The sequence below is a fragment of the Chiloscyllium plagiosum genome, unplaced genomic scaffold (genome assembly GCF_037043375.1).
Source record: "Chiloscyllium plagiosum isolate Xiang-an unplaced genomic scaffold, Cpla_swu_hap1 HiC_scaffold_43, whole genome shotgun sequence".
NCBI classification, from domain to species: domain Eukaryota; kingdom Metazoa; phylum Chordata; class Chondrichthyes; order Orectolobiformes; family Hemiscylliidae; genus Chiloscyllium; species Chiloscyllium plagiosum.
Window position 1 is genome coordinate 8,247,784 of NW_028270181.1, and position 19,954 is coordinate 8,267,737.

General features: G+C 42.2%; 1 protein-coding gene across 2 annotated transcripts; it reads right to left on the reverse strand.

Annotated features, from left to right (window-relative positions):
* Window positions 1–1,872: 1,872 nt before the first annotated feature.
* On the reverse strand, window positions 1,873–12,589 carry pla2g12b (phospholipase A2, group XIIB). 2 transcript variants are annotated; one of them, XM_043679116.2, is made up of 4 exons: window positions 12,276–12,589; window positions 8,739–8,827; window positions 3,917–4,082; window positions 1,873–2,604 (listed from the first exon to the last, which is right to left on the reverse strand). In XM_043679116.2, the coding sequence occupies exons 1-4, from the start codon at window positions 12,496–12,498 to the stop codon at window positions 2,486–2,488; spliced, it is 597 nt and encodes a 198-aa protein (XP_043535051.1). In that variant the 5' UTR covers window positions 12,499–12,589; the 3' UTR covers window positions 1,873–2,485. The 2 variants fall into 2 exon arrangements, with proteins under 2 accessions (XP_043535051.1, XP_043535052.1); XM_043679117.2 differs by having other exon boundaries at window positions 8,751–8,827; window positions 12,276–12,582.
* Between the last annotated feature and the right edge of the window lie 7,365 nt (window positions 12,590–19,954).

Sequence of the window (19,954 nt, forward strand, 5' to 3'; positions counted from 1 at the left end):
AGCATAATTTTCACTTGCCTTAAATCTATTTTTGTGTCATCTGTAAACTTTTTGACAGTACATTCACTTCCCTCACCCAAGTTATCAATACATTTGTGAGTAATCGTGGCCCTAGCAGTGATCCTTATGGCACACCCCGATTTGCAGTTTGCCATCCTGAAAATATCCCCTTTATCCCAACCTTCAATCTGCTATTAGTTAGCTAATCCTCTATTAATGCTAATATACCGACCCAAGCACATTGGATCTTATTAGGTAACCTTATGTGTGATATATTATCGGATTCCTTTATTCATTCTGCTTGTTACCTCTTTAAAGAATTTTAATAAATCTGTCAGGCAGGATTTTCCTTTTTCTGAAGCTACACTGACTCTGCTTGATTATATTATGTATTCCTAAATGCTCTGCTCTTAGATCTCTTATTTTCATTTTCACTTCACTTAACTCTTTCCCAATAACAAGATATTCAGGTAATTGGCCTATAGCTGCCTGGTATTTTTGGTTTCTTCCTCCATTTTTGAACAAGAATGGTGGTTTTCCAATCTTCTGAGACTTTTCCAGAATCTAAAGATTCTTGGAGGATTGTGACCAATGCATCCACTATCTCTGCAGCTACTTCCTATAAAAAAAACCTCACGATGCATCCCTTCAGGCATCCTTTCCCCTGGACCCCCTTGTTTCCTTAGAACTTTTTCTCAAGTTACTAGTAAACATCCAAGGTTCCTTGCTACCTCAGAGTCAGAGCCAGAGAATCTCCCATGAAGGCCTTTCATCCTGTCCCTACTCCACTAACTCTGGAGTTCCCCTGAGTCTTTGTCCCTTCCCATGTATATCTGCATCCTGCTACACAATGATGGCATTTCAAGACATGATTATTTACATAGATGTGAATGACACCAAGCTCTTTATCAAGGCAGGTGCAATTACAACATTTAAAAGGCATCTGGATGGGTATATGAATAGGAAACATTTAGAAGGATGTGGGCCAAGTGCTTGTAAATGGGACTAGATTAGTGTAGGATATCTAATCAGCATGGATGAGTTGGACCAAAGGGTCTGTTTCTGTGCTGTACATCTCAATGACTCTATGACTTTATCTCATCACATTTTGTCTCAAGCTTGACCCCCTCAAACCCTCTTCTCTGCTACTTTTCCAACACTCAGTCTTGAATGAGCTGAAACTTCTTCCAATTAAACGCTAGGAAGACCAATTTCTCAATGGCACAAACTCCATTTCCCGCCTATTGATCCCAAATCCCTCCTGCCTCAGGCTAGATTACAGTATTTGATGACAGTATTATTTAGTCTTGGGTTGAGCTTCTAATTTTATATTTTCTCCATCATCAAGACTTGCTTTCTTTCATCTCAGTAACTATAGTACTTTTTTGATTGTGGTTGCAAACTGCCATCAATTCTGACCTTGTTCAAATATTTAACTTAGATGAGTACACCTTCTACACAATGTGTATCGATTACTTTTACAACATGAATTACTGCTGCTGATAATTGCTAATATTTGATGAGCAAAATATTCCCAGGTAATGGTCAAAATTTACATGGAAGTAGGAGGAAATCCTTGTAGCTTAGATCTTGTGATGTATCCACAACATGTATTGTGTCGCAACTTCATGAACATGTTCTGTTATGTGCACACGTGTGTTCACAAGTGCACATGTGCTCAAACACACATGCAATGCTCATGCACATACACAACTGCTCGCCTGTAAAAATTCACACATGCACTCATTGCCAACATCAGTGCTGAGTTTGTATATGCTGAGCTATCAGAAATACACAACACAAACTGATCTCTGTTATCTGCACTCCCATAGTTCCCTTTTGAAGTGTAATCCTGTCAACATCATATTGAGCCACATTTGTAAAGATTTATTTAAATAACAGAACATTCGGCTTGGCATAATTTTGTTCATTCTCAATATGAATTATTCCCCACCTCCCTCGCTCCACAAAATATTGATACTTTTGAGCACCAAGCCCCAAAAGAAATGGTATGGACTTGACAGACCGAATGGCTTTATTCTGTGCAGTCATGTTTTGGGAATGACTCAATGGAATCACTTCACATACAGATGGAGAAGGTTCTAGAAGATGGACCATGATGAAAAGTAGTAATTGCTTCTCATGAATTGACATAAAATTATGATAAACTTGGCACAAAGATGAAGGACCAAGTAGCCTCCTTCTGTGCTGCTTGATTCTGTGAAAAGAGCTGAAATAAATAAGTTACAGTGCCAGCAGGTAGCTCCAGTGTTGCATGTACACGTGTCAGTGAAGACAGTTACAACATATTTACATGGAAAGGCAGGTAATATGTATACATCATCATGGAGCAGGAGAGGTCTTCTGGTCTTATGGAGAGTCGCATTGTATGTGCAGACACACCCACGCACCCACACACGCACACACACTCGCACACATACGCACATACACTCACACACAGACATAGATTATGCGACCTTTATCTTTAGAGCTCGTCTCTTTCCTCCTCATTGCATACACAGGCTGATCTCTGACTGTTCATGAAAGGTTTACAGCCCAACGTCCAGACAGCATTGAACATGGTATCTGCCACGGATTCACAGGCTGAAAGAAAGAACAATCATTTAGTTGATGCTTTTCCCACTTATATCCTAAAGCACTTTATGTAGTTTCATGGGGTTGTCACCATTGTAATGTATTGGGGCAATGAACTGGTGCACACTATTATTATTATGAATCAGCCATTACAAATCCTCGGAGCTAAGAGTTTTCCTCCTCATATACTGAGTTTGAGGTGTTTAATCTGTCACTTAGAGGGGAACACTAAGTTAACGTTCATACTGTGTGTCCTATCAGTGCCCAGATACTCCTGGGGATCTAGTGGAACTCACTTGTGGAATCATAGTCCCCTCTGAACAACCAGTCTCAACACTGACCAACCCTCTGGCTTTATGGCAATAGGACATGGCTGCCCTACTCTGACAACTCAACACTGGAGCTCTGTAAGTCACTGAGTGAAATCTCAATGCCTGTTTCGCCACTCCAGTAACAGCATTTGTTGACAAGAGTCCCGCATTGAAATAAACTGGTGATGGCCCGACCATGTGAGTTTTAATCGTATTGAGGAGAAAGTGAGTCTGCAGATGCTGGAGATACAAAGTTGAAACTTTATTGCTGGAACAGCACAGCAGGTCAGGCAGCATCCAGGGAACAGGAGATTCGACGTTTCGGGCACAGGCCCTTCTTCAGGAATTAATCGTATTGATCCAAGGATAAATGTTGACCGAGGAGAGCTTATCCTTTAAACGTTGATTTTCCTGCTCCTCAGATGGTGTCTGACTGGTTGTGCTTTTCTTGCACCACACTCTTCGAACAGGCAGACGTCCCCAGCCCTTCTTCGAATAGTGCTGCGGAATCTTTCATACCCAGTCACAAGGGCAGATGGGATCTCGGTTTACTGTCTGATCCAGAAAGATGGCACCTCTAACAGTGCGGCACTCTATCAGCACTACCCTGGAGAGTCAGTCTGGATTATGTGTTAATTCTTTGGAGGGTGTCTTAATAACAATGACCTACTGACTTGGGTCAGTGCTACTCACTAAGCCACGATGCCCAGTAGAACAAGGGATACAGAAATAAAAATAAAACACAAATCTGAAAACAACTGCTGGGATTCTAAAATACAAACAAAAAACATTCTAGTGAAAGCTTTAGGTCAAAAATGTTGTCTCTCTAGACACTGAGAAACCTATTGTGTTTTTCCAAACTTTGCCGTTTTTGTTCCAAACATCATCCATTTTCTATCCATCTAGGTCTTTAATGCTACGTCCAATATGTCCCCTAAACATCTTTTTGTGTCAAACCCAAATTTTATGTGTCTTAATGATGTTGGAATCTTTCTGATATAAATACTGACCTTCAACCTTTGATACAAAGCCCAGACTTTTCTTGAGATCTGAGCAGATGCCATAGAGGCACCAGCGGAACTTGGCGTCACATCGGTACTTGTTGGCTCCGCAAGTGTCGTAGCAAAGGTCGAGTTGGTTACAACACTTTGTCATGGCCGGGATTCCCAAGTCGAGCTGAAACACAGATGGAAAATAATTGCAGGGGCAGCTTTCTAAGTCTGGAACCACATTCTGCCCAGACTCCCCAGAACCCACAGAACTCAACATTTTGTGAATGTGTTTGACACTTAGCAATGATATGTTGTTGACCATCACTGGTCACTGTACTTATCTCCCCCGCCCCACCACTTTGATTTTCTCTCCTTCCTTATTGCCTCCATCTTCTTGATTTCTTTTTTATTGCCACATTTGGTGGTCAGAGTTTGTAGTCATTTGTGAATTGGCTGGATGCTTCTGAAACAAAAAGCTGGGTTATTTGTGCTGGGGTAAAGGAGCTATAGAGTCATACAGCACGGAAACAGCCCCTTCGGTCCAAACAGTCCAAGCCGACCATAATCCCAAACTAAACTAGTCCCACCTGCCTGCTCTTCTCCCATATCCCTACAAACTTTTCCCATTCATTAACATATCCAAATGTCTTTTAAATGTTGTAACTGTACCCGCATCCAGCACTTCATTTGGCAGTTCATCACACACATACTACTCTCTGTAAAAACATTGCCTCCATGTCCTTTTTAAATCTTTGTCCTCTCAACTTTAAAAAATGTCCCCCAGTTTTGAATGCCCCAGCTGTAGGGAAGAGATCCTTGTTGTTCATCTAATCCATATCCTCATGATTATATAAACCTGTATAAGGGGTTGTGGTACATGATTACCTCTGAAAACTCAGTTTTAGTATAGCACCCCAGTCCTTTTTATTGATTCCTGTTATTGTCATATTGCTCCAAGTGACTATGGTTTGTAATATGTTAATTGGGCGTTTTGGTTAATTTTAATTTTTTTTTACTGGAAGAAGAGCTCCCCCTTCCACAATCCCTGCATCTCCCCTTTGTTAGTGGTTTTTAGTTAACATTACTTGGTGGACAGTTTTTGTCAGCTGTAATTGGTTTATTTTGTTAAAAAACAAAGGAGCTAGGTTCTTTCCCAGTGGCAAGTTGGGTCTTGGAAAGGGAGGAGGTCCAGAAGGGAAATGTGAACATTGGTGTCTGTACTAAACTATAGATTTATAATAAAACCCCTGTAAATCTCTGAAAGCCTTTTGCTGCCAAATTCAAGGTATGGATATCAGTCTACTAAACACACAGCTCCCCTTGTGTATTAGTTGGTTCGTCTGACCACAAGGTTACAAAATTGACAGGTTATTATTAAAACCAGGTGGTCTATCACGCCTTCTGCACCCTCATTACCATTAAACCATCATGACTAAACACAACTTTCGAGTCCAAAAATCTCCTGAATGGTCTTGACGAGGTGAAAATGGGATGTACATTTCCTCTTGTGAGTGAGTTCAGAATTAGGGGACACCCTTTTAGGATGGAGATGAGGAGTTTTTTCTTTCCCTCAGAGTTGTGCGACTCTGCCTCAGAATGTGGGAGAGTCAGGGTCATTGATCATGAGGTGGAGAGATTCTTATCAGCCAGAGGGGAAACAAAGGGGTAATCAGGTTAACTAGGAATGTGGAAGCAGAAACACAAAGAGACCAGCCATAATCTAATGGTGGAGCAAGCCAAAGAGGCTGACTGGCCTTATCTCTGCTCCTAACCATCCTCACTTGCACCCGATACCATGGAATCTCTAGTCAGACTAACGGAGATGCAGGGTTGACCAAGTCATATAGATATAAACAATACACATCTATTTATTGTTGATGAAATGTTATCAATTCTTAACTGTTTCCCTTGGCCACCTATGCTGCCTGACTTCCTCAGAATCTCCAATATGTCCTGTTTCTAATTACACACTTATTTTACACTGCAGAAAAAAGACATATTTTGCCAACACTTTTATATTGCGTGAATCAGGACAACTTGCAAGAAAATCAAAACAAAGGGAAAAAAGCCCTTTTATGTTGTATGAGGAGAGGGGTGACTGTAAAATGGACTTTGATTGGTAGAGGTGTTGCCATGGAGATTGCACTACTGAGGTGATAACTGACAGTTAACTACCAAGCTATGTATAATTTAAACCAGGCTGCATAACTTTGATTGGTCATGGCATTTATATTCATATTTACCAGGAATTCTCCTCGCAAGTACAAGATGGAAATTTTCAACAGGATGTGTCTTTTTCAATAATACTCAACTCCTTTTTGACTAAACAACTATTTATTCTGCAGTGTTGTTTCATGATAAACATAAAATGAAAATATTTACTTGAGGGCAGGCTGGTGCCGTGGACAGAGTCAGGCATCTAACACTGAAGATAATGCCTCCACTATGACTCTATCATCAGGAGTTCATATTCTCTACCTCCCAGTGCTTTATAAGATGCAACATAAAGTAATCCTCTACATAGACCAGCAACATTCAGGTCACCATTCTAACCAAAGAGATAAAAAGCACAGTTGTTGGTATCATTACATTTAGCTCACATCTGGTGTCTTCATGTTGATAGTAAACTTAATTTCTGATGGGCCCAATTCCACTCAACCTAATGGAACCTAGCGGAGTTGGCCTTACCCACCTCCTTCCTCTACTGCAATGGAACAGAACAGCACTCCCTCAAAGTTAGAAATAATTTGTTCAGGAGTGAAATCCGGAAGCATGCTTTCACACAAAGGACATTTGGAAGAGTCCTCCAGACGCAAATAGGAATGTTGGACTTTTGAAACTTTCAACACTGAGGTAAGGACATGCATGGGGTTATGATTCATAGATGCAGATCAATCATGATCAAACAGGCTTGAGTGGCTGAATTGTCTCTCCTTGTTCCCATGTAACTACCAAAACAATATTTAACTGAGGAAATCAATACTGGGTAGTGGTATCACAGTAACTTCCTAGCTACTATCAGAAAATCTGAATAGTATCATCATATCTTATTATTAATTGGAAAATGGTACTCTAAACTGGATAAAGGTTTCAAGTTTGATTTTTACTTCTATTTTATAAGTGAAGAGGAATGAACATGGCTTTATTTTCATGTTAGTGTGTGGTGTCTGGAGGTCTGAAGTTTGTGGATATCTGCACTTTTAATGAGCATTTACAGCTTTGGAGTAAAGCTTGAGGTGAACAGTTCAGTGCATTAGAAATAAGGGAGCAGAGAAAATGAAAACTGACATTGCCTAGCATCAGTGTCACATGAAGACAGAACCAGACCGAATGTCAAGCAGTGTGTGCAGGTTTATTCAGAGAAAACAGGGCTACGACAGCAAAGATGCTGTTAGCTTAGCAATCTTCAATGCAATTTGGATTGTAAAGAGATCCTGAGTGACTGAAACATCAGTGAGAGAAAAACACATGAAGCAAAAGTCTGTGAAAGAGGAGTTTAGGAAACCTATGTTAATAAATGCATGAGCTTTGTTAGCAGTTTGTTAAAGATCTCAGAAAGAGACATTAACCAAAGAAACGGCATCAAGTGAATGCAGAAATTTGCCAAAAAGAAACCAATTGCGCCTTGATCTCTGAATAAGGACCTTTAAATTAGAGATAGGGTGCCCCTTCAGTGAGATTTGAGTAATGTTCCTTCAATTTTTTTCTTCGTCCTGCATGGAGTTCCGAGATCTGTGCATGGCAGTGGCTTCCAGGAGGGAGAGTCATGGAATGGCAATGAGGATCGACCTGCACAAGGCTTCCCAGAGGACCTTGCAGCTGTGTAGTTTAAAGGGAATATTGGGTTCTGTAAGGTCGTTTCTGAGATTTAAAGGATTGTATTTTTATTTCTGATATTTGGGTCAAGCCTGTTATAAATAGATCTTGGGCTATATCAAATAGTTAATGAGATTTGTTTTCCTTTTTATCTGTAATAAACATTAATGTTCTTTTGATAAAAGTATATTGGCAGCCTCTTATGAATACATTCAATAACTGACCCCAACAGCAAACAAATCGCATAAATAAAACTTCTCATCTATCAAGCCAGGTTTCATTCTGGGACCTGATTGTCCAGTGTTAACATCAGCTGGGATCCTAACAAGTTAATAATTACAGAAAACAGCCTGATTATAAAAATGAAAATTCATTCAGCTCTGATACCATTTACCCAGAAATACATATTGGGAATCAAAATATACAATAGCAACATTACCATCAGTTTGGATTGGATGTATAGATCATGTCCATTGTTGAGACCATTGGGTGTAAAGGACATTGATGGGACTTTTGGTTGTATAGGATATATCCATTGATGGACAATAGACCATTGATGCTCTATACAATGACCACACAAGCTTGGGCTGCGTACCCTGATTCCTGTCTGGCATTAGTGCATGCCAGAAAGAAGAAGCAATCTATGTACGTATAGAGTCAATGACACTCCAATATGCTTCACAAAGTTGTATTTTTGCCGTGTAGCCATTGTTGCAATTTGAAAACATGGTAGTTAATTTGCAGACAGCAATCCCCTGCCTAAAGCACAAAACATCCAGAAAATCTGACTTAGTCAGTTACAAAGATCCAGAAACAGGGGATTAAGGTCCCTGCTCTCCCTTGAATAGCACCATGGATTCCATGCAGTTTGCACCTGAGAGGTTTGATCGACTACCTCATTCAGTGTGAAGTGCAGCACTCCCTCAGTTCTGGCACTACTGTTCCAGTCTAGAATGTGTGCCAGTGTAAAGCTATTATTGAAAAGCGGCGAGTATAAAATAGAATCTGGGTTTGTCGTACATACAGTGTCTGGTACCTTGAGTCCAAGGAAAGAGGAGCTACAGCCATTGGGCTCTGGAGGTTTATACTCAGGTCTCGGAAGAGGCGCCTTCCCTAGACAGAGAGGGAACAGAGTGAATGGTACAGTTTATACAACAGGGAAATCTTTGCACCTTTATAGCTCAGTCTAAGATCCATTTTACTTTCCTCCTAAGTCAACATCTTGCACTTATATAGCACCTTTAAATCAGTGAACTGCCCCAGATTGTTCCGGCAAACAAAATTGATAAGCAAGGTCTGGGATAGGACCCAATAACCAGAGGCAGGGCTCTCTGTGCTTGAACTAGAGGCTCAAGTCCAAGTGCAGAGATAATAGCAGGGTCCCCTGATTTCTCTGACTGTCCCTGGTAACACCAAGCCACTTAAAGAAATTTTCAGACAGAAGACCAAAATGTGGTCAAAGAGTTAGATATTATGCAACATCTTAAAGGAAGACAGAGAGAGAGGGAGAGAGAGGAGAGGGGGGTGTATTGGAGAAAGACCTTCAGGTGTTAGGCCCAGGTAACCAAAGGCATGGTTGCCATTTGGGGACCAATTATAATGGGGTGTAGGTTTGCTCGCTGAGCTGTAGGTTTGATATCCAGAGGTTTCATTACCTGGCTAGGTAACATCATCAGTGGCGACCTCCAAGTGAAGCGAAGCTGTTGTCACCTGCTTTCTATTTATTGGTTTGTGGCAGTACCTGTTTTCTCAAACATTCATGCAGGAAGTAAGTTGTTCACGGGTGGAACTCTCTCGGATGGCATTCCTTTCCCATCTCCGGGCAAGTTGTAGCATGTTGCGCCCATAGGTTTTTGCAAGGTTTGTGAAGGTTTGTAACTCGCGAACAACTGTACTTCCTGCATGAATGTTTGAGAAAACAGGTACTGCCACAAACCAATAAATAGAAAGCAGGAGACAACAGCTTCGCTTCACTTGGAAGTTGCCACTGATGATGTTACCTAGCCAGGTAATGAAACATCTGGATATCAGACCTCCAGCTCAGCGAGCAAACCTACACCCTAAACCTCAGCCTGAGCTACAAACCTTCACAAACCTTGCAAAAACCAATTATAATAATGGGGTATACACAAGACTCCATAATGGGAGAAATCCCAGAGGTTTGCACAGTTAGAGATGGCCACAGAGATAATGGGGGAGGAGAGGCAACTGAACAATTTGAAAATTAGGGAGAGATTCAAAAATGTAAGTATTGCCAATGGAAGGTGATGTATATGGGGCTTTTTTACAATTAATTCCCAAGCTGTGGCCAGGTCGATGTTTATTACTCACCTTGGTTGCTCTAGAGATCGTCATCTCCTTTAAAGTGTCATGGGGTCTTTAACATTCACCTGAATCACTAGAGGAGGCAGACAAAGCCCTGACTTGACTTTATGTCTGAGGAGCAGTGCCTCTGAAAATGAAGACTCCGTCCGTACTACAGGCCCACACTGACATGAATCAAATATAACTTCTAGTTGTTTGTATGTGGAATGAGGTGCAGCACTGTACCAGGGAGTTCCCTGCCCAACGACACTGAAGGAACAACAATACATTTCCAGATGAGGATGGTGAGGGTGGTGTTCTCATGTATCTGCTGCCCCAGTCCTTCTACCTGGTAGAAGTCACAGATTTGGGAAGTTCTTTTTTCTCATGTAGGATGTTGGCATCACTGGCAAGGCTGGTATTTATTGTCCATCTCTAAAATGCCCCTGAACTGATGAGCTCTGCAGGCCATTTCAGAGGGCCAATTAAGAGTCAACCATGTTGCTATTGGTCAGGATAGGCCAGATTTCCTTCCCTAAAACGCATTAATTAATGGGTTGATACAACAGCGTGGTTGTCATTGGATCAGTTTTTAGTCATTTGTCCAGACATTTCCTTGTTTAGCTTGGTTTATTTGGCCAGATTCCATTGCATTCAAATTTCACCATCTGCCATGATGGGATTTAAACCCAAGTCCCGAGAGCATTAACTTGTGGCTTACTGGATTACTAACCCAGTGATATAACCACTAAATCACCAACTCCCTAGGTACTGTCAGAGGATTCTTGCTGAATTACTGAAGCACATATCAGTAACTAAATATATATCTAGTTCACTAACAGATACATATAGGACCATAGTTGTAAACATAAGTACTGAATTTATCCAAATTGCAAAGACTACTCACCCTCACAAACATTAACTTTACTCCTTGGTTACTCCTTTGAAGAATATTACCCACTTCCCAAGTGATTTTTTTGCTTTAATCAGATTCTACCAGGCATTTGTAATATTATCTAACTTCTGTTTGTTTTTTCTCACCCTTGCGTTCTTTAACCCTCAAACACAAATGAAATTCTTTTTAGGCGGGTTAATGATCAATCAAGTACATATCACAACTTTTCAGGAGAAAGAAAGGGAATAATCCCAAACTGGAAAATGACTGAAGAGATCACAGAGTTGTATTTGTTTGGGTCTCTGCTTTTTCTGTTCAACTATATTTCTCAAAAATCAACCTCGGAGCAGTACAGACTGTTTGTCCCTCTTGCGGGTTGCTACCTTTCAGCAATGTCTGTGCCTTGTCTTTGTTTTATTTGGGCAGGTCCCTCTTCAACATTTCTGCTTCTGGCTTTCTATCAGCGTGTCATAGCGACGTAGAGATCTACACCATAAAAATATGTCCTCCAGCCCATCGCTTTTGTACTAGTGAATAATGACAATCTAACGATTTTAATCCCATTTTCCTGCACTTGGCCTATAAGCTTATTTGCCTTGGCATCGCAATGCTTCTTTAACATTTCTGTCTCTCCCCCCCCCCCCCTTGCAGGGAGTGAGTTCCAGACTCCCCATCACCCTCTGGGTGAAAAAGTTTTCCTCACATCCCCTCAAAACCTCCTGCACCTTACCTTCAATCTATGTCCCCCCACCCAACTCCTAGTCATTGACCCCTCCATCAAAAAGGGAAAGGTTTCTTCTTGTCCATGCCCCTCATGATTTTATACATTCCAATCACCTCCCATCTCAATTTTCACTGCTCTAATGGAAACGAACCCAGCCTGTTCCAATCTCTCTTCATCACTGAAACTCTCCATTCCAGGCAACACCCCGGTGAATCTCCTCTGCACCCTCTCAGTGCTATCGCATCCCTCCTATAATGTGGATTCCAGAACAGCACACAATACCTCAGCTGTTGCCTAAACAACACTTTTTACTGTGTCGATAGATGTGGAACTGGTAAAGCACACTCTCCTGCTCCTCTGATGCTGTCTGATCCATTGTGCTTTCCCAGCTCCACAGCTATTGACTCTGACTTCCAGCATCTATAGTCCTTATTATCTCCAACATTTTATACAGTTGCAGTATTACTTCTTCACTGCTCTTGAATGCTATGCCTCAACTAATAAAGGCAAGTACACTACATGCCTTTTTTAAACACTTCACCATCTTGCAAAGACTGGCCAAATCCTTTCTCCTCCACCTCTCGCTCAAACTACCCAACACTATCCAGGCTAGTGGTTACCCAGCCAACGACACTCACCATAGCGGCACTTGTACTGACAGACTCCATTCCTGCCACCGAGCAGCTCCAGGAATGAGTCAAAGTATCCATTTATGGCTTCGAAGCTGTCTCGGATGGAGCCAATGCCCCAGTCTGCGTCGGTGCTCGGGTCACCCTGGTCTGTGGCCGTGGTGTTGATGATTTCTTCAGAGAGTGCCGCGGATACGGTCAGGCACAGCACAATCACAGCTCCACCCCTCATGGCGAAGCAAAGCTGGTTCGACAAAGAGGATTAAGGTGAAGCACATTCAGAGTTTCGTTCCCCACCACAGTCCCGGCTCTTTAGAGTCACTCTCCCACCTGGACTTTTAACCTTCACCTTTTTATCTGGGATGAGCTCACTGCAATAATAGTCCAAAGGTCACTCTGAGTGGAGCTTTGCCTAGAATTCGGTCTCAACTCAGACACCTTGGCTAATTGCTCATTGTGGCCTGTGTACTTTAAACACTGACTGGCAGTTCCCTGCCTCGTGTCTAAATTCTTAAATAAATTACCTGCCAAGCAACATGTTTCAACACGGGGCAAAGTTACTTCAAGTTTTTCAAGCAGTGAACCTTTTCCCCATTCATTAAGGGAATACAAGAGCTCGCTAGGAAGACCAGTGTTTCTTGCCCATCCTTAATTGCCTCTTGAGGGGGTGACGTTGAACCAGTTTCTGGAAACACTTGCAGCGAATTTTTTTAAAAAAATTCATTCACAGGTTGAGGGCGTCGCTGGCCAGACCAGGTAGTTAAGAGTGAATCACATTGCTGTGGGTCTGGAGTCACATGTAGGCCCAGACCAGGTAAGTATGACAGTTTCCTTCCCTGTCAAAAAGTGTGGGGCTGGAAAAGCACAGCAGGTCAGGCAGCATCTGAGTCGACATTTCCAGCATATGCCCTTCATCAGCTGATTTTATTGAGTTCAAATTATACCAGCTGCCAGGGCAGGATTTGAACCCAGCTCCCCAGAACATTACCTGGGTTTCTGGTTTAAAAGCCTCAGTGGTAATACCACTACATTGCCTCCCCCCTAATCAAGAGCCACCCACTGTAGTGGTTTCAACTTCAGTGCAGTGGGCCTGGAGTCACTCATTGGCAAGACCCAATATAGACAGTCGATTTCTGTCCCTGGTGAACAAAGTGGATTTTTACAACAATCTGGAAGTTTCATGGACAAGCTTCTTTTGCCTCTGTTTACAAATTAAATTAATTTAAATTTACCAGCTGCTGTGGTGGAGTTTGAACTCTTAATGGTTCATGTTTTCAATCCCCAGAGGATACACTGAGAACTTTCGACTACCTGGATGCAGCGAAATAGTACTGAACTGGTGTCTTCACAAACTGAGAGAGTTTCAAGTTCTTGTTTGCAAAGAGAGTTCTGGAGATGTTAGACAGAAGTTGTCAAGCAGCCCGAGGTGACTTGATAAAGTCGTGGGAAGCTCAGTGAGTGGAATTCACTCAATTATCCATCCACAAATAGGAAATGTTCAGCACAGCTGACTATTCTTGGCTCAGGACCTGGACCTGAACTCATCCTGGGTGGATGCCAATTTCTGGGTATCCTTAGAAACTTGTAGAAAGTGAGGACTGCAGATGCTGGAGATCAGAGTCAAAAAATCACAGCCAGTCAGACAGCATTTGAGGAGCATGAGAGTCGACGTTTTGTGCATAAGCTCTCCATCAGGAATGTATAAATTAATGTTAATAAGTCACCTTCCCTGGGGGTAGAGGTCTGTATTGGATTGGAAACCAACACAAAATGTGAACAATCAAATATTGAATCACTGCAGTTGTGTGAACATTACTGAGACAGTCTGTATTTGTAAATTAAGCTTTTCTTAAGTCTGAGAGAGGAAAGCTGTCAAGTACATAATATGTCCAATGAAAACATTGCTAGATCAACATTGCAACAATGTTGATTCCAACATTGCACTCAGTCTATAATTAAGAGGACGTGACAAGCAAAGTGCAAAGGTGTGCTGAAGTGCTGAGATTACAGTTTATAGGGAAAACAAATGAATCAACACCTGTTGGCTCAGAAAGCCTTGAATGAACAGGGTCTAAAAATGCAATCATTTCCATTGCAGGCAACTTGAACTTCTTGACTTGGACCCACTTCACTCTCCCTGTGTCCCATTCTAAATGAAACAGTAAGGTATGGACCTTGATTTTTACCTGCCTCCCCTGCCCAGCATTGTAAACACAGAGTTGATTCTAACAGTTTGGATGTTTCGAACTTAAAAGCTGCTGAAAAAAGACATGAAGTCAAAGTTTTCTATTTGTACTCATCAGGATTGAGCCCCCCAAAAAAACCTTTACATTTCAGACGCGTGCAAGATGAAAATCTCCGACTTCTTTTTATCCATCTGTGGGTGTTGCTGACTGAGTCAGTGTTTATCGCCCCTTAAGTCTCTTTTATATCTTCCCCCTCTCATCCTAAACTTATGCCCTCTAGTTCTGGACTCCCCCACCCCAGGGAAGAGACTTTGTCTATTTATCCTATCCATGCCCCTCATAATTTTGTAAACCTCTATAAGGTCACCCCTCAGCCTCAGACACTCCAGGGAAAACAGCCCCAGCCTGTTCAGCCTCTCCCTGTAGCTCAAATCCTCCAATCCTGGCAACATCCTTCTAAATCTTTTCTGAACTCTTACAAGTTTCACAACATCTTTCCGATAGGAAGGAGACCAGAATTACACGCAATATTCCAACAGTGGCCTAACCAATGTCCTGTATAGCCGCAACACGACCTCCCAACTCCTGTACTCAATACTCTGACCAATAAAGGAAATCATACCAAATGCCGCCTTCACTATCCTATCTACCTGCGACTCCACTTTCAAGGAGCTATGAACCTGCATTCCAAGGTCTCTTTATTCAGCAACACCTCCTAGGACCTTATCATTAAGTGTATAAGTCCTGCTAAGATTTGCTTTTCCAAAATGCAGCACCTCGCATTTATCTAAATTAAACTCCATCTGCCACTTCTCAGCCCATTGGCCCATCTGATCAAGATCCTATTGTAATCTGAGGTAACCCTCTTCGCTGTCCACTATAACTCCAATTTTGGTGTCATCTGCAAACTTACTAACAATACCTCTTACGCTCACATCCAAATCATTTATATAAATGATGAAAAGTAGAGGATCCAGCACCGATTCTTGTGACGCTCTACTGGTCACAGGCCTCCAGTCTGAAAAACAACCTTCCACCACCACCCTTTGTCTTCTATCTTTGAGCCAGTTCTGTATCCAAATGGCTAGTTCTCTCTATTCCATGAGATCTAACCTTGCTAACCAGTCTCCCAGAGCAAACCTTTTTAAATGCCTTACTGAAGTCCATATAGATCACATCCACCGCTCTGCCCTCGTCAATCCTCCTTGTTACTTCTTCAAAGATCTCAATCAAGTTTGTGAGTCATGATTTCCCATGCACAAAGCCATGTTGACTATCCCTAATCAGTCCTTGCCTTTCCAAATACATGTACATCCTATTCCTTAGGATTCCCTCCAACAACTTGCCTACCACTGACGTCAGGCTCACTGGTCTATAGTTCCCTGGCTTGTCCTTACCACCCTTCTTAAACATTGGCACCCCGTTAGCCTCCAGTCTTCCTGAACCTCACCTGTGACTATCGATGATACAAATATCTCAGCAAGGGGCTTAGCAATCACTTCCCTCGCTTCCCACAGAGTTCTAGGGTACACCTGAACAGGTCCTGGGGATTTATCCACCTTTATACATTCCAAGACATCCAGCACTCCCTCCTCATTTTTCAAGATGTCACCATCTATTTCCCTGCAGTCTATATCTTCCATGTCCTCTCCACAACAAACACTGATGCAAAATACTCGTTTAGTATCTCCCCATCTCCTGTGGCTCCACACATAGGCCGCCTTCCTGATCTTTGAGGAACCCTATTCTCTCCCTAGTTACCCTTTTGTCCTTAATATATTTGTAAAAACCCTTTGGATTCTCCTTAACTCTATTTGCCAAAGCTATCTCATGTCTCCTTTTTGCCCTCCTGATTTCCCTCTTAAGAATACTCCTACTGCCCTAATACTCTTCTAAGGATTCATTCGATCTATCTTGTCTATACCTGAGATTTACTTCCTTCTTTTTCTTAACCAAACCCTCAATCTCTTTAGTCATCCAGCATTCCCCACACCTACCAGCCTTTCCTTTCACCCTGACAGGAATATACTTTCTCTGGACTCTCGTTATCTCATTTCTGAAGGTTTCCCATTTTCCAGCCAGTCCTTTACCTGCAAATATCTTTCAGATTTTGAAAGTTCTTGCCTAATACCGTCAAAATTAGCCTTCCTCCAATTTAGAACTTCAAATTTTAGATCTGGTCTATCCTTTTCCATTACTATTTTAAAACTAATAAAATTATGGTTGCTGGCCCCAAAGTGCTCCCCCACTGACACCTCACTCACCTGCCCTGCCTTATTTCCCAACAGTAGGTCAAGTTTTGTACCTTCTCTAGTAGGTACATCCACATATTGAATCAGAAAATTTTCTTGTACACACTTAACAAATTCCTCTCCATCTAAACCCTTAACAATATGGCAGTCCATGTTTGGAAAGTTAAAACCCCCTGCCATAACCACCCTATTATTCTTACAGATAACTGAGATCTCCTTACAAATTTGTTTCTCAATTTCCCTCTGACTGTTAGGGGGTATATAATACAATCCCAATAAGGTGATCATTCATTTCTTATTTCTCAGTTCCACCCAAATAACTTCCCAGGATGTATTTCCAGGAATGTCCTCCCTCAGCACAGTTGCAATGCTATCTGTTATCAAAAACACCACCCCCCTCCTCTCTTGCCTCCCTTTCTATCCTCCTGTAGCATTTGTATCCTGGAACATTAAGCTGCCAGTCCTGTCCATCCCTGAGCCACATTTCTGTAATTGCTATGATATCCCAGTCCCATGTTCCTAACCATGCCCTGAGGTCATTTGCCTTCCCTGTTAGATCTCTTGCATTGAAATAAACGCAGTTTAATTTATCAGTCCCACCTTGTTCTCTGCTTTGTCCCTGCCAGACCTGACAGTTTGACTCGCTTCTGTTCTCAACTGTACCCGTCCCAGATTGATCTCTTTCCTCACTATCTCCCTGGGTCCCACCTCCTCCCACCTCCCCCCCCCCCCCCCCCCCATCCCCCCCACCTTACTAGGTTAAATCCTCCTGAGCAACTCTAGCAAATTTCCCTGCCAGTATATTAGTCCCCTTCCAATTCCTTTTCGTATAGGTCACTTCTACCCCAGAAGAGATTCCAATGATCCAAAAATGTGAATCCTTCTCCCATACACCAGCTCCTCAGTCATGCATTAATCTGCTCTATCCTCCTATTCCTATCCTCACTAGCTCGTAGCACCAGGAGTAATCCAGATATTAATACTCTTGAGGATCTCCTTTTTAAATTCCTGCCTGTCTATATTCTCCCTTCAGAACCTCATCCTTTTCCCTTCCGATGTCGTTGGTTCCAAAGTGTACAATGTCCTCCTGCTGGTCCCTCTCCTCCTTGAGAACATTCTGCACCTTGTCTGAGACATTCTTGATTTGAGCATGGAGGAGGAGAAAGTGAGGACTGCAGATGCTGGTGATCAGAGTCAAGAGTGTGGTGCTGGTAAAGCACAGCAGGTCAGGCAGCATCTGAGGAGCAGGAGAGTCAATGATTCGGGCATAAGCCCTTCATCAGGAAACAAGCTGATGAAGGGCTTATGCCTGAAACCTCGATTCTCCTGTTCCTCAGATGCTACCTGACCGTCTCTGCATTTGAGTATGGTCTGCCTCAGTTTCTGAGGAGTGGCAAATGGTGCTGAACATTGTGTAATCATCAGCAAACACGCCCACTTCTGACATTATGTTTGAGGGAAGATAATTGATGAAGTAACTAAAGACAGTTGGGTTTAGGATACTCCCCTGAGGAAATGAATGATGTCCTGGAGATAGGATAACTGATCTCCAACAATTACAACCATCTTCTGTTGTGCCAGGTATGTCTCCCACAAACACAGAGGTTTTCCCTGATTCCTATAGACTCCAATTTTGCTCGGGCTCCTTCATGCCACATTCGGTCAAATATGACATTGAAGTGAAGGGCAGTTACTGTCACCTTACCTCTGCATTCAGCTCTTTCGTCCATGTTTCGACCAAGGCTGTAATCAGGTCAGGAGCTGACTGGCCTTGGCGCTACTGAAACTGAACATTAGTGAAATGTAGTGAAGATACAGAAGCAGTCCCATAGGCCATTTGGCCCTTCAAGCCTGCTCTGTCATTCATTATGATCATGGCTGAACATCAAGGTCATAGCCTGTTCCTGCTTCTCCTCCATTTTGGGATTACAATCCGCAACTGGTGAAATGTCACAGGGATTAGTGTTGGGGCCACAATTATTTATAATATGCATTAATGAACTGCACAAGGCAACTGAATGCACTATTGTTAATTTTGTGGACAATACAAAACTAGTGGTACAGTAGATAGTGAAGGGTTTTTTTCAAAGGTTACAAAGGGATCCTGATTAAATGGGTCAATGGGCTGAACAATGGCAGATGGAGTTCAATCTGGATAAATGCCAAGTATTGCATTATGGTACAACTAACAAAGGTAATTAAAGAAAGGGCCTTAGGGAGTGTTGTACAACAGAGGGACCTAGGGGTACAGGTACAAAATTCTTTGAAGTTTGCGTCGCATATAGACAGGGTAGTTAAAAAGGCATTTAGCACACTTGCCTTCATTGCTAGTCCTTTGAGTATTAGAGTTGGGAAGTCATGTTGCAGCCATATAGGATTTTCTTTTTGATTAGATTCCCTACAGTGTGGAAACAGGCCCTTCAGCCCAACCAGTCCACACCGACCCTCCAAAGAATAACCCACCCAGACCCACTACCCTCCGACTAATGCACCTATCACTATGGGCAATTTAGCATGGCCAATTCACCTGACCTTTTCGAGAATACTGTGTCCAATTCTGGTTGCCTGTTATAGGAAGGATATTATCAAGGTTCAGAAGAGATTTACCAAGATGTTGCTGGGTATGGAAAATTTGAATTATAAAGAAAGGCTGGATAGGCTGGGACTTGAGGCGATCTGATAAAAGTTTATAAAATAATGAAGGGTATAGAGTTGATGGCAGTTGTCTTTTCCCTCGGATAGGGGATTTCAAAATTAGGGGGCATATTTTTAAGGTGAGAGGAGAGAGATTTAAAAAGGACATGAGGGGCAAATGTTTTACACAGAGGGTGGTTCATGTATGGAAGTAACTTCCTGAGGAAGTGGTGGATGCCGGTACAATTACAATGATTAAAAGACATTTGGATTAGTACATGAATAGGAAAGGTTTGGAGGGATATGGACCAGGAGCAGGTAGCTGGGACTAATTTAGTTTAGGATTATGTTCGGCGTGGACTGGTTGGACCAAAGGGTCTGTTTCTGTACCTTTTATCCTTCCAAACTCCAGCAGATGAAAGCCTGGCCTGCCCAACATTTACGCATAGAACAATTCTCTCATTAATAGGTGAGTAAGCACTCTCTGAACTGCTTCCAATGCATTTACTGTCTTCCTTAGACCCAATATGGTACACTGTACTTCAGATGTTGTCTCACCAGTGCCCCACAAAACTGATCTCTTCCTGTTTTTGAGTTCAATCCTTTTGTGATAAAT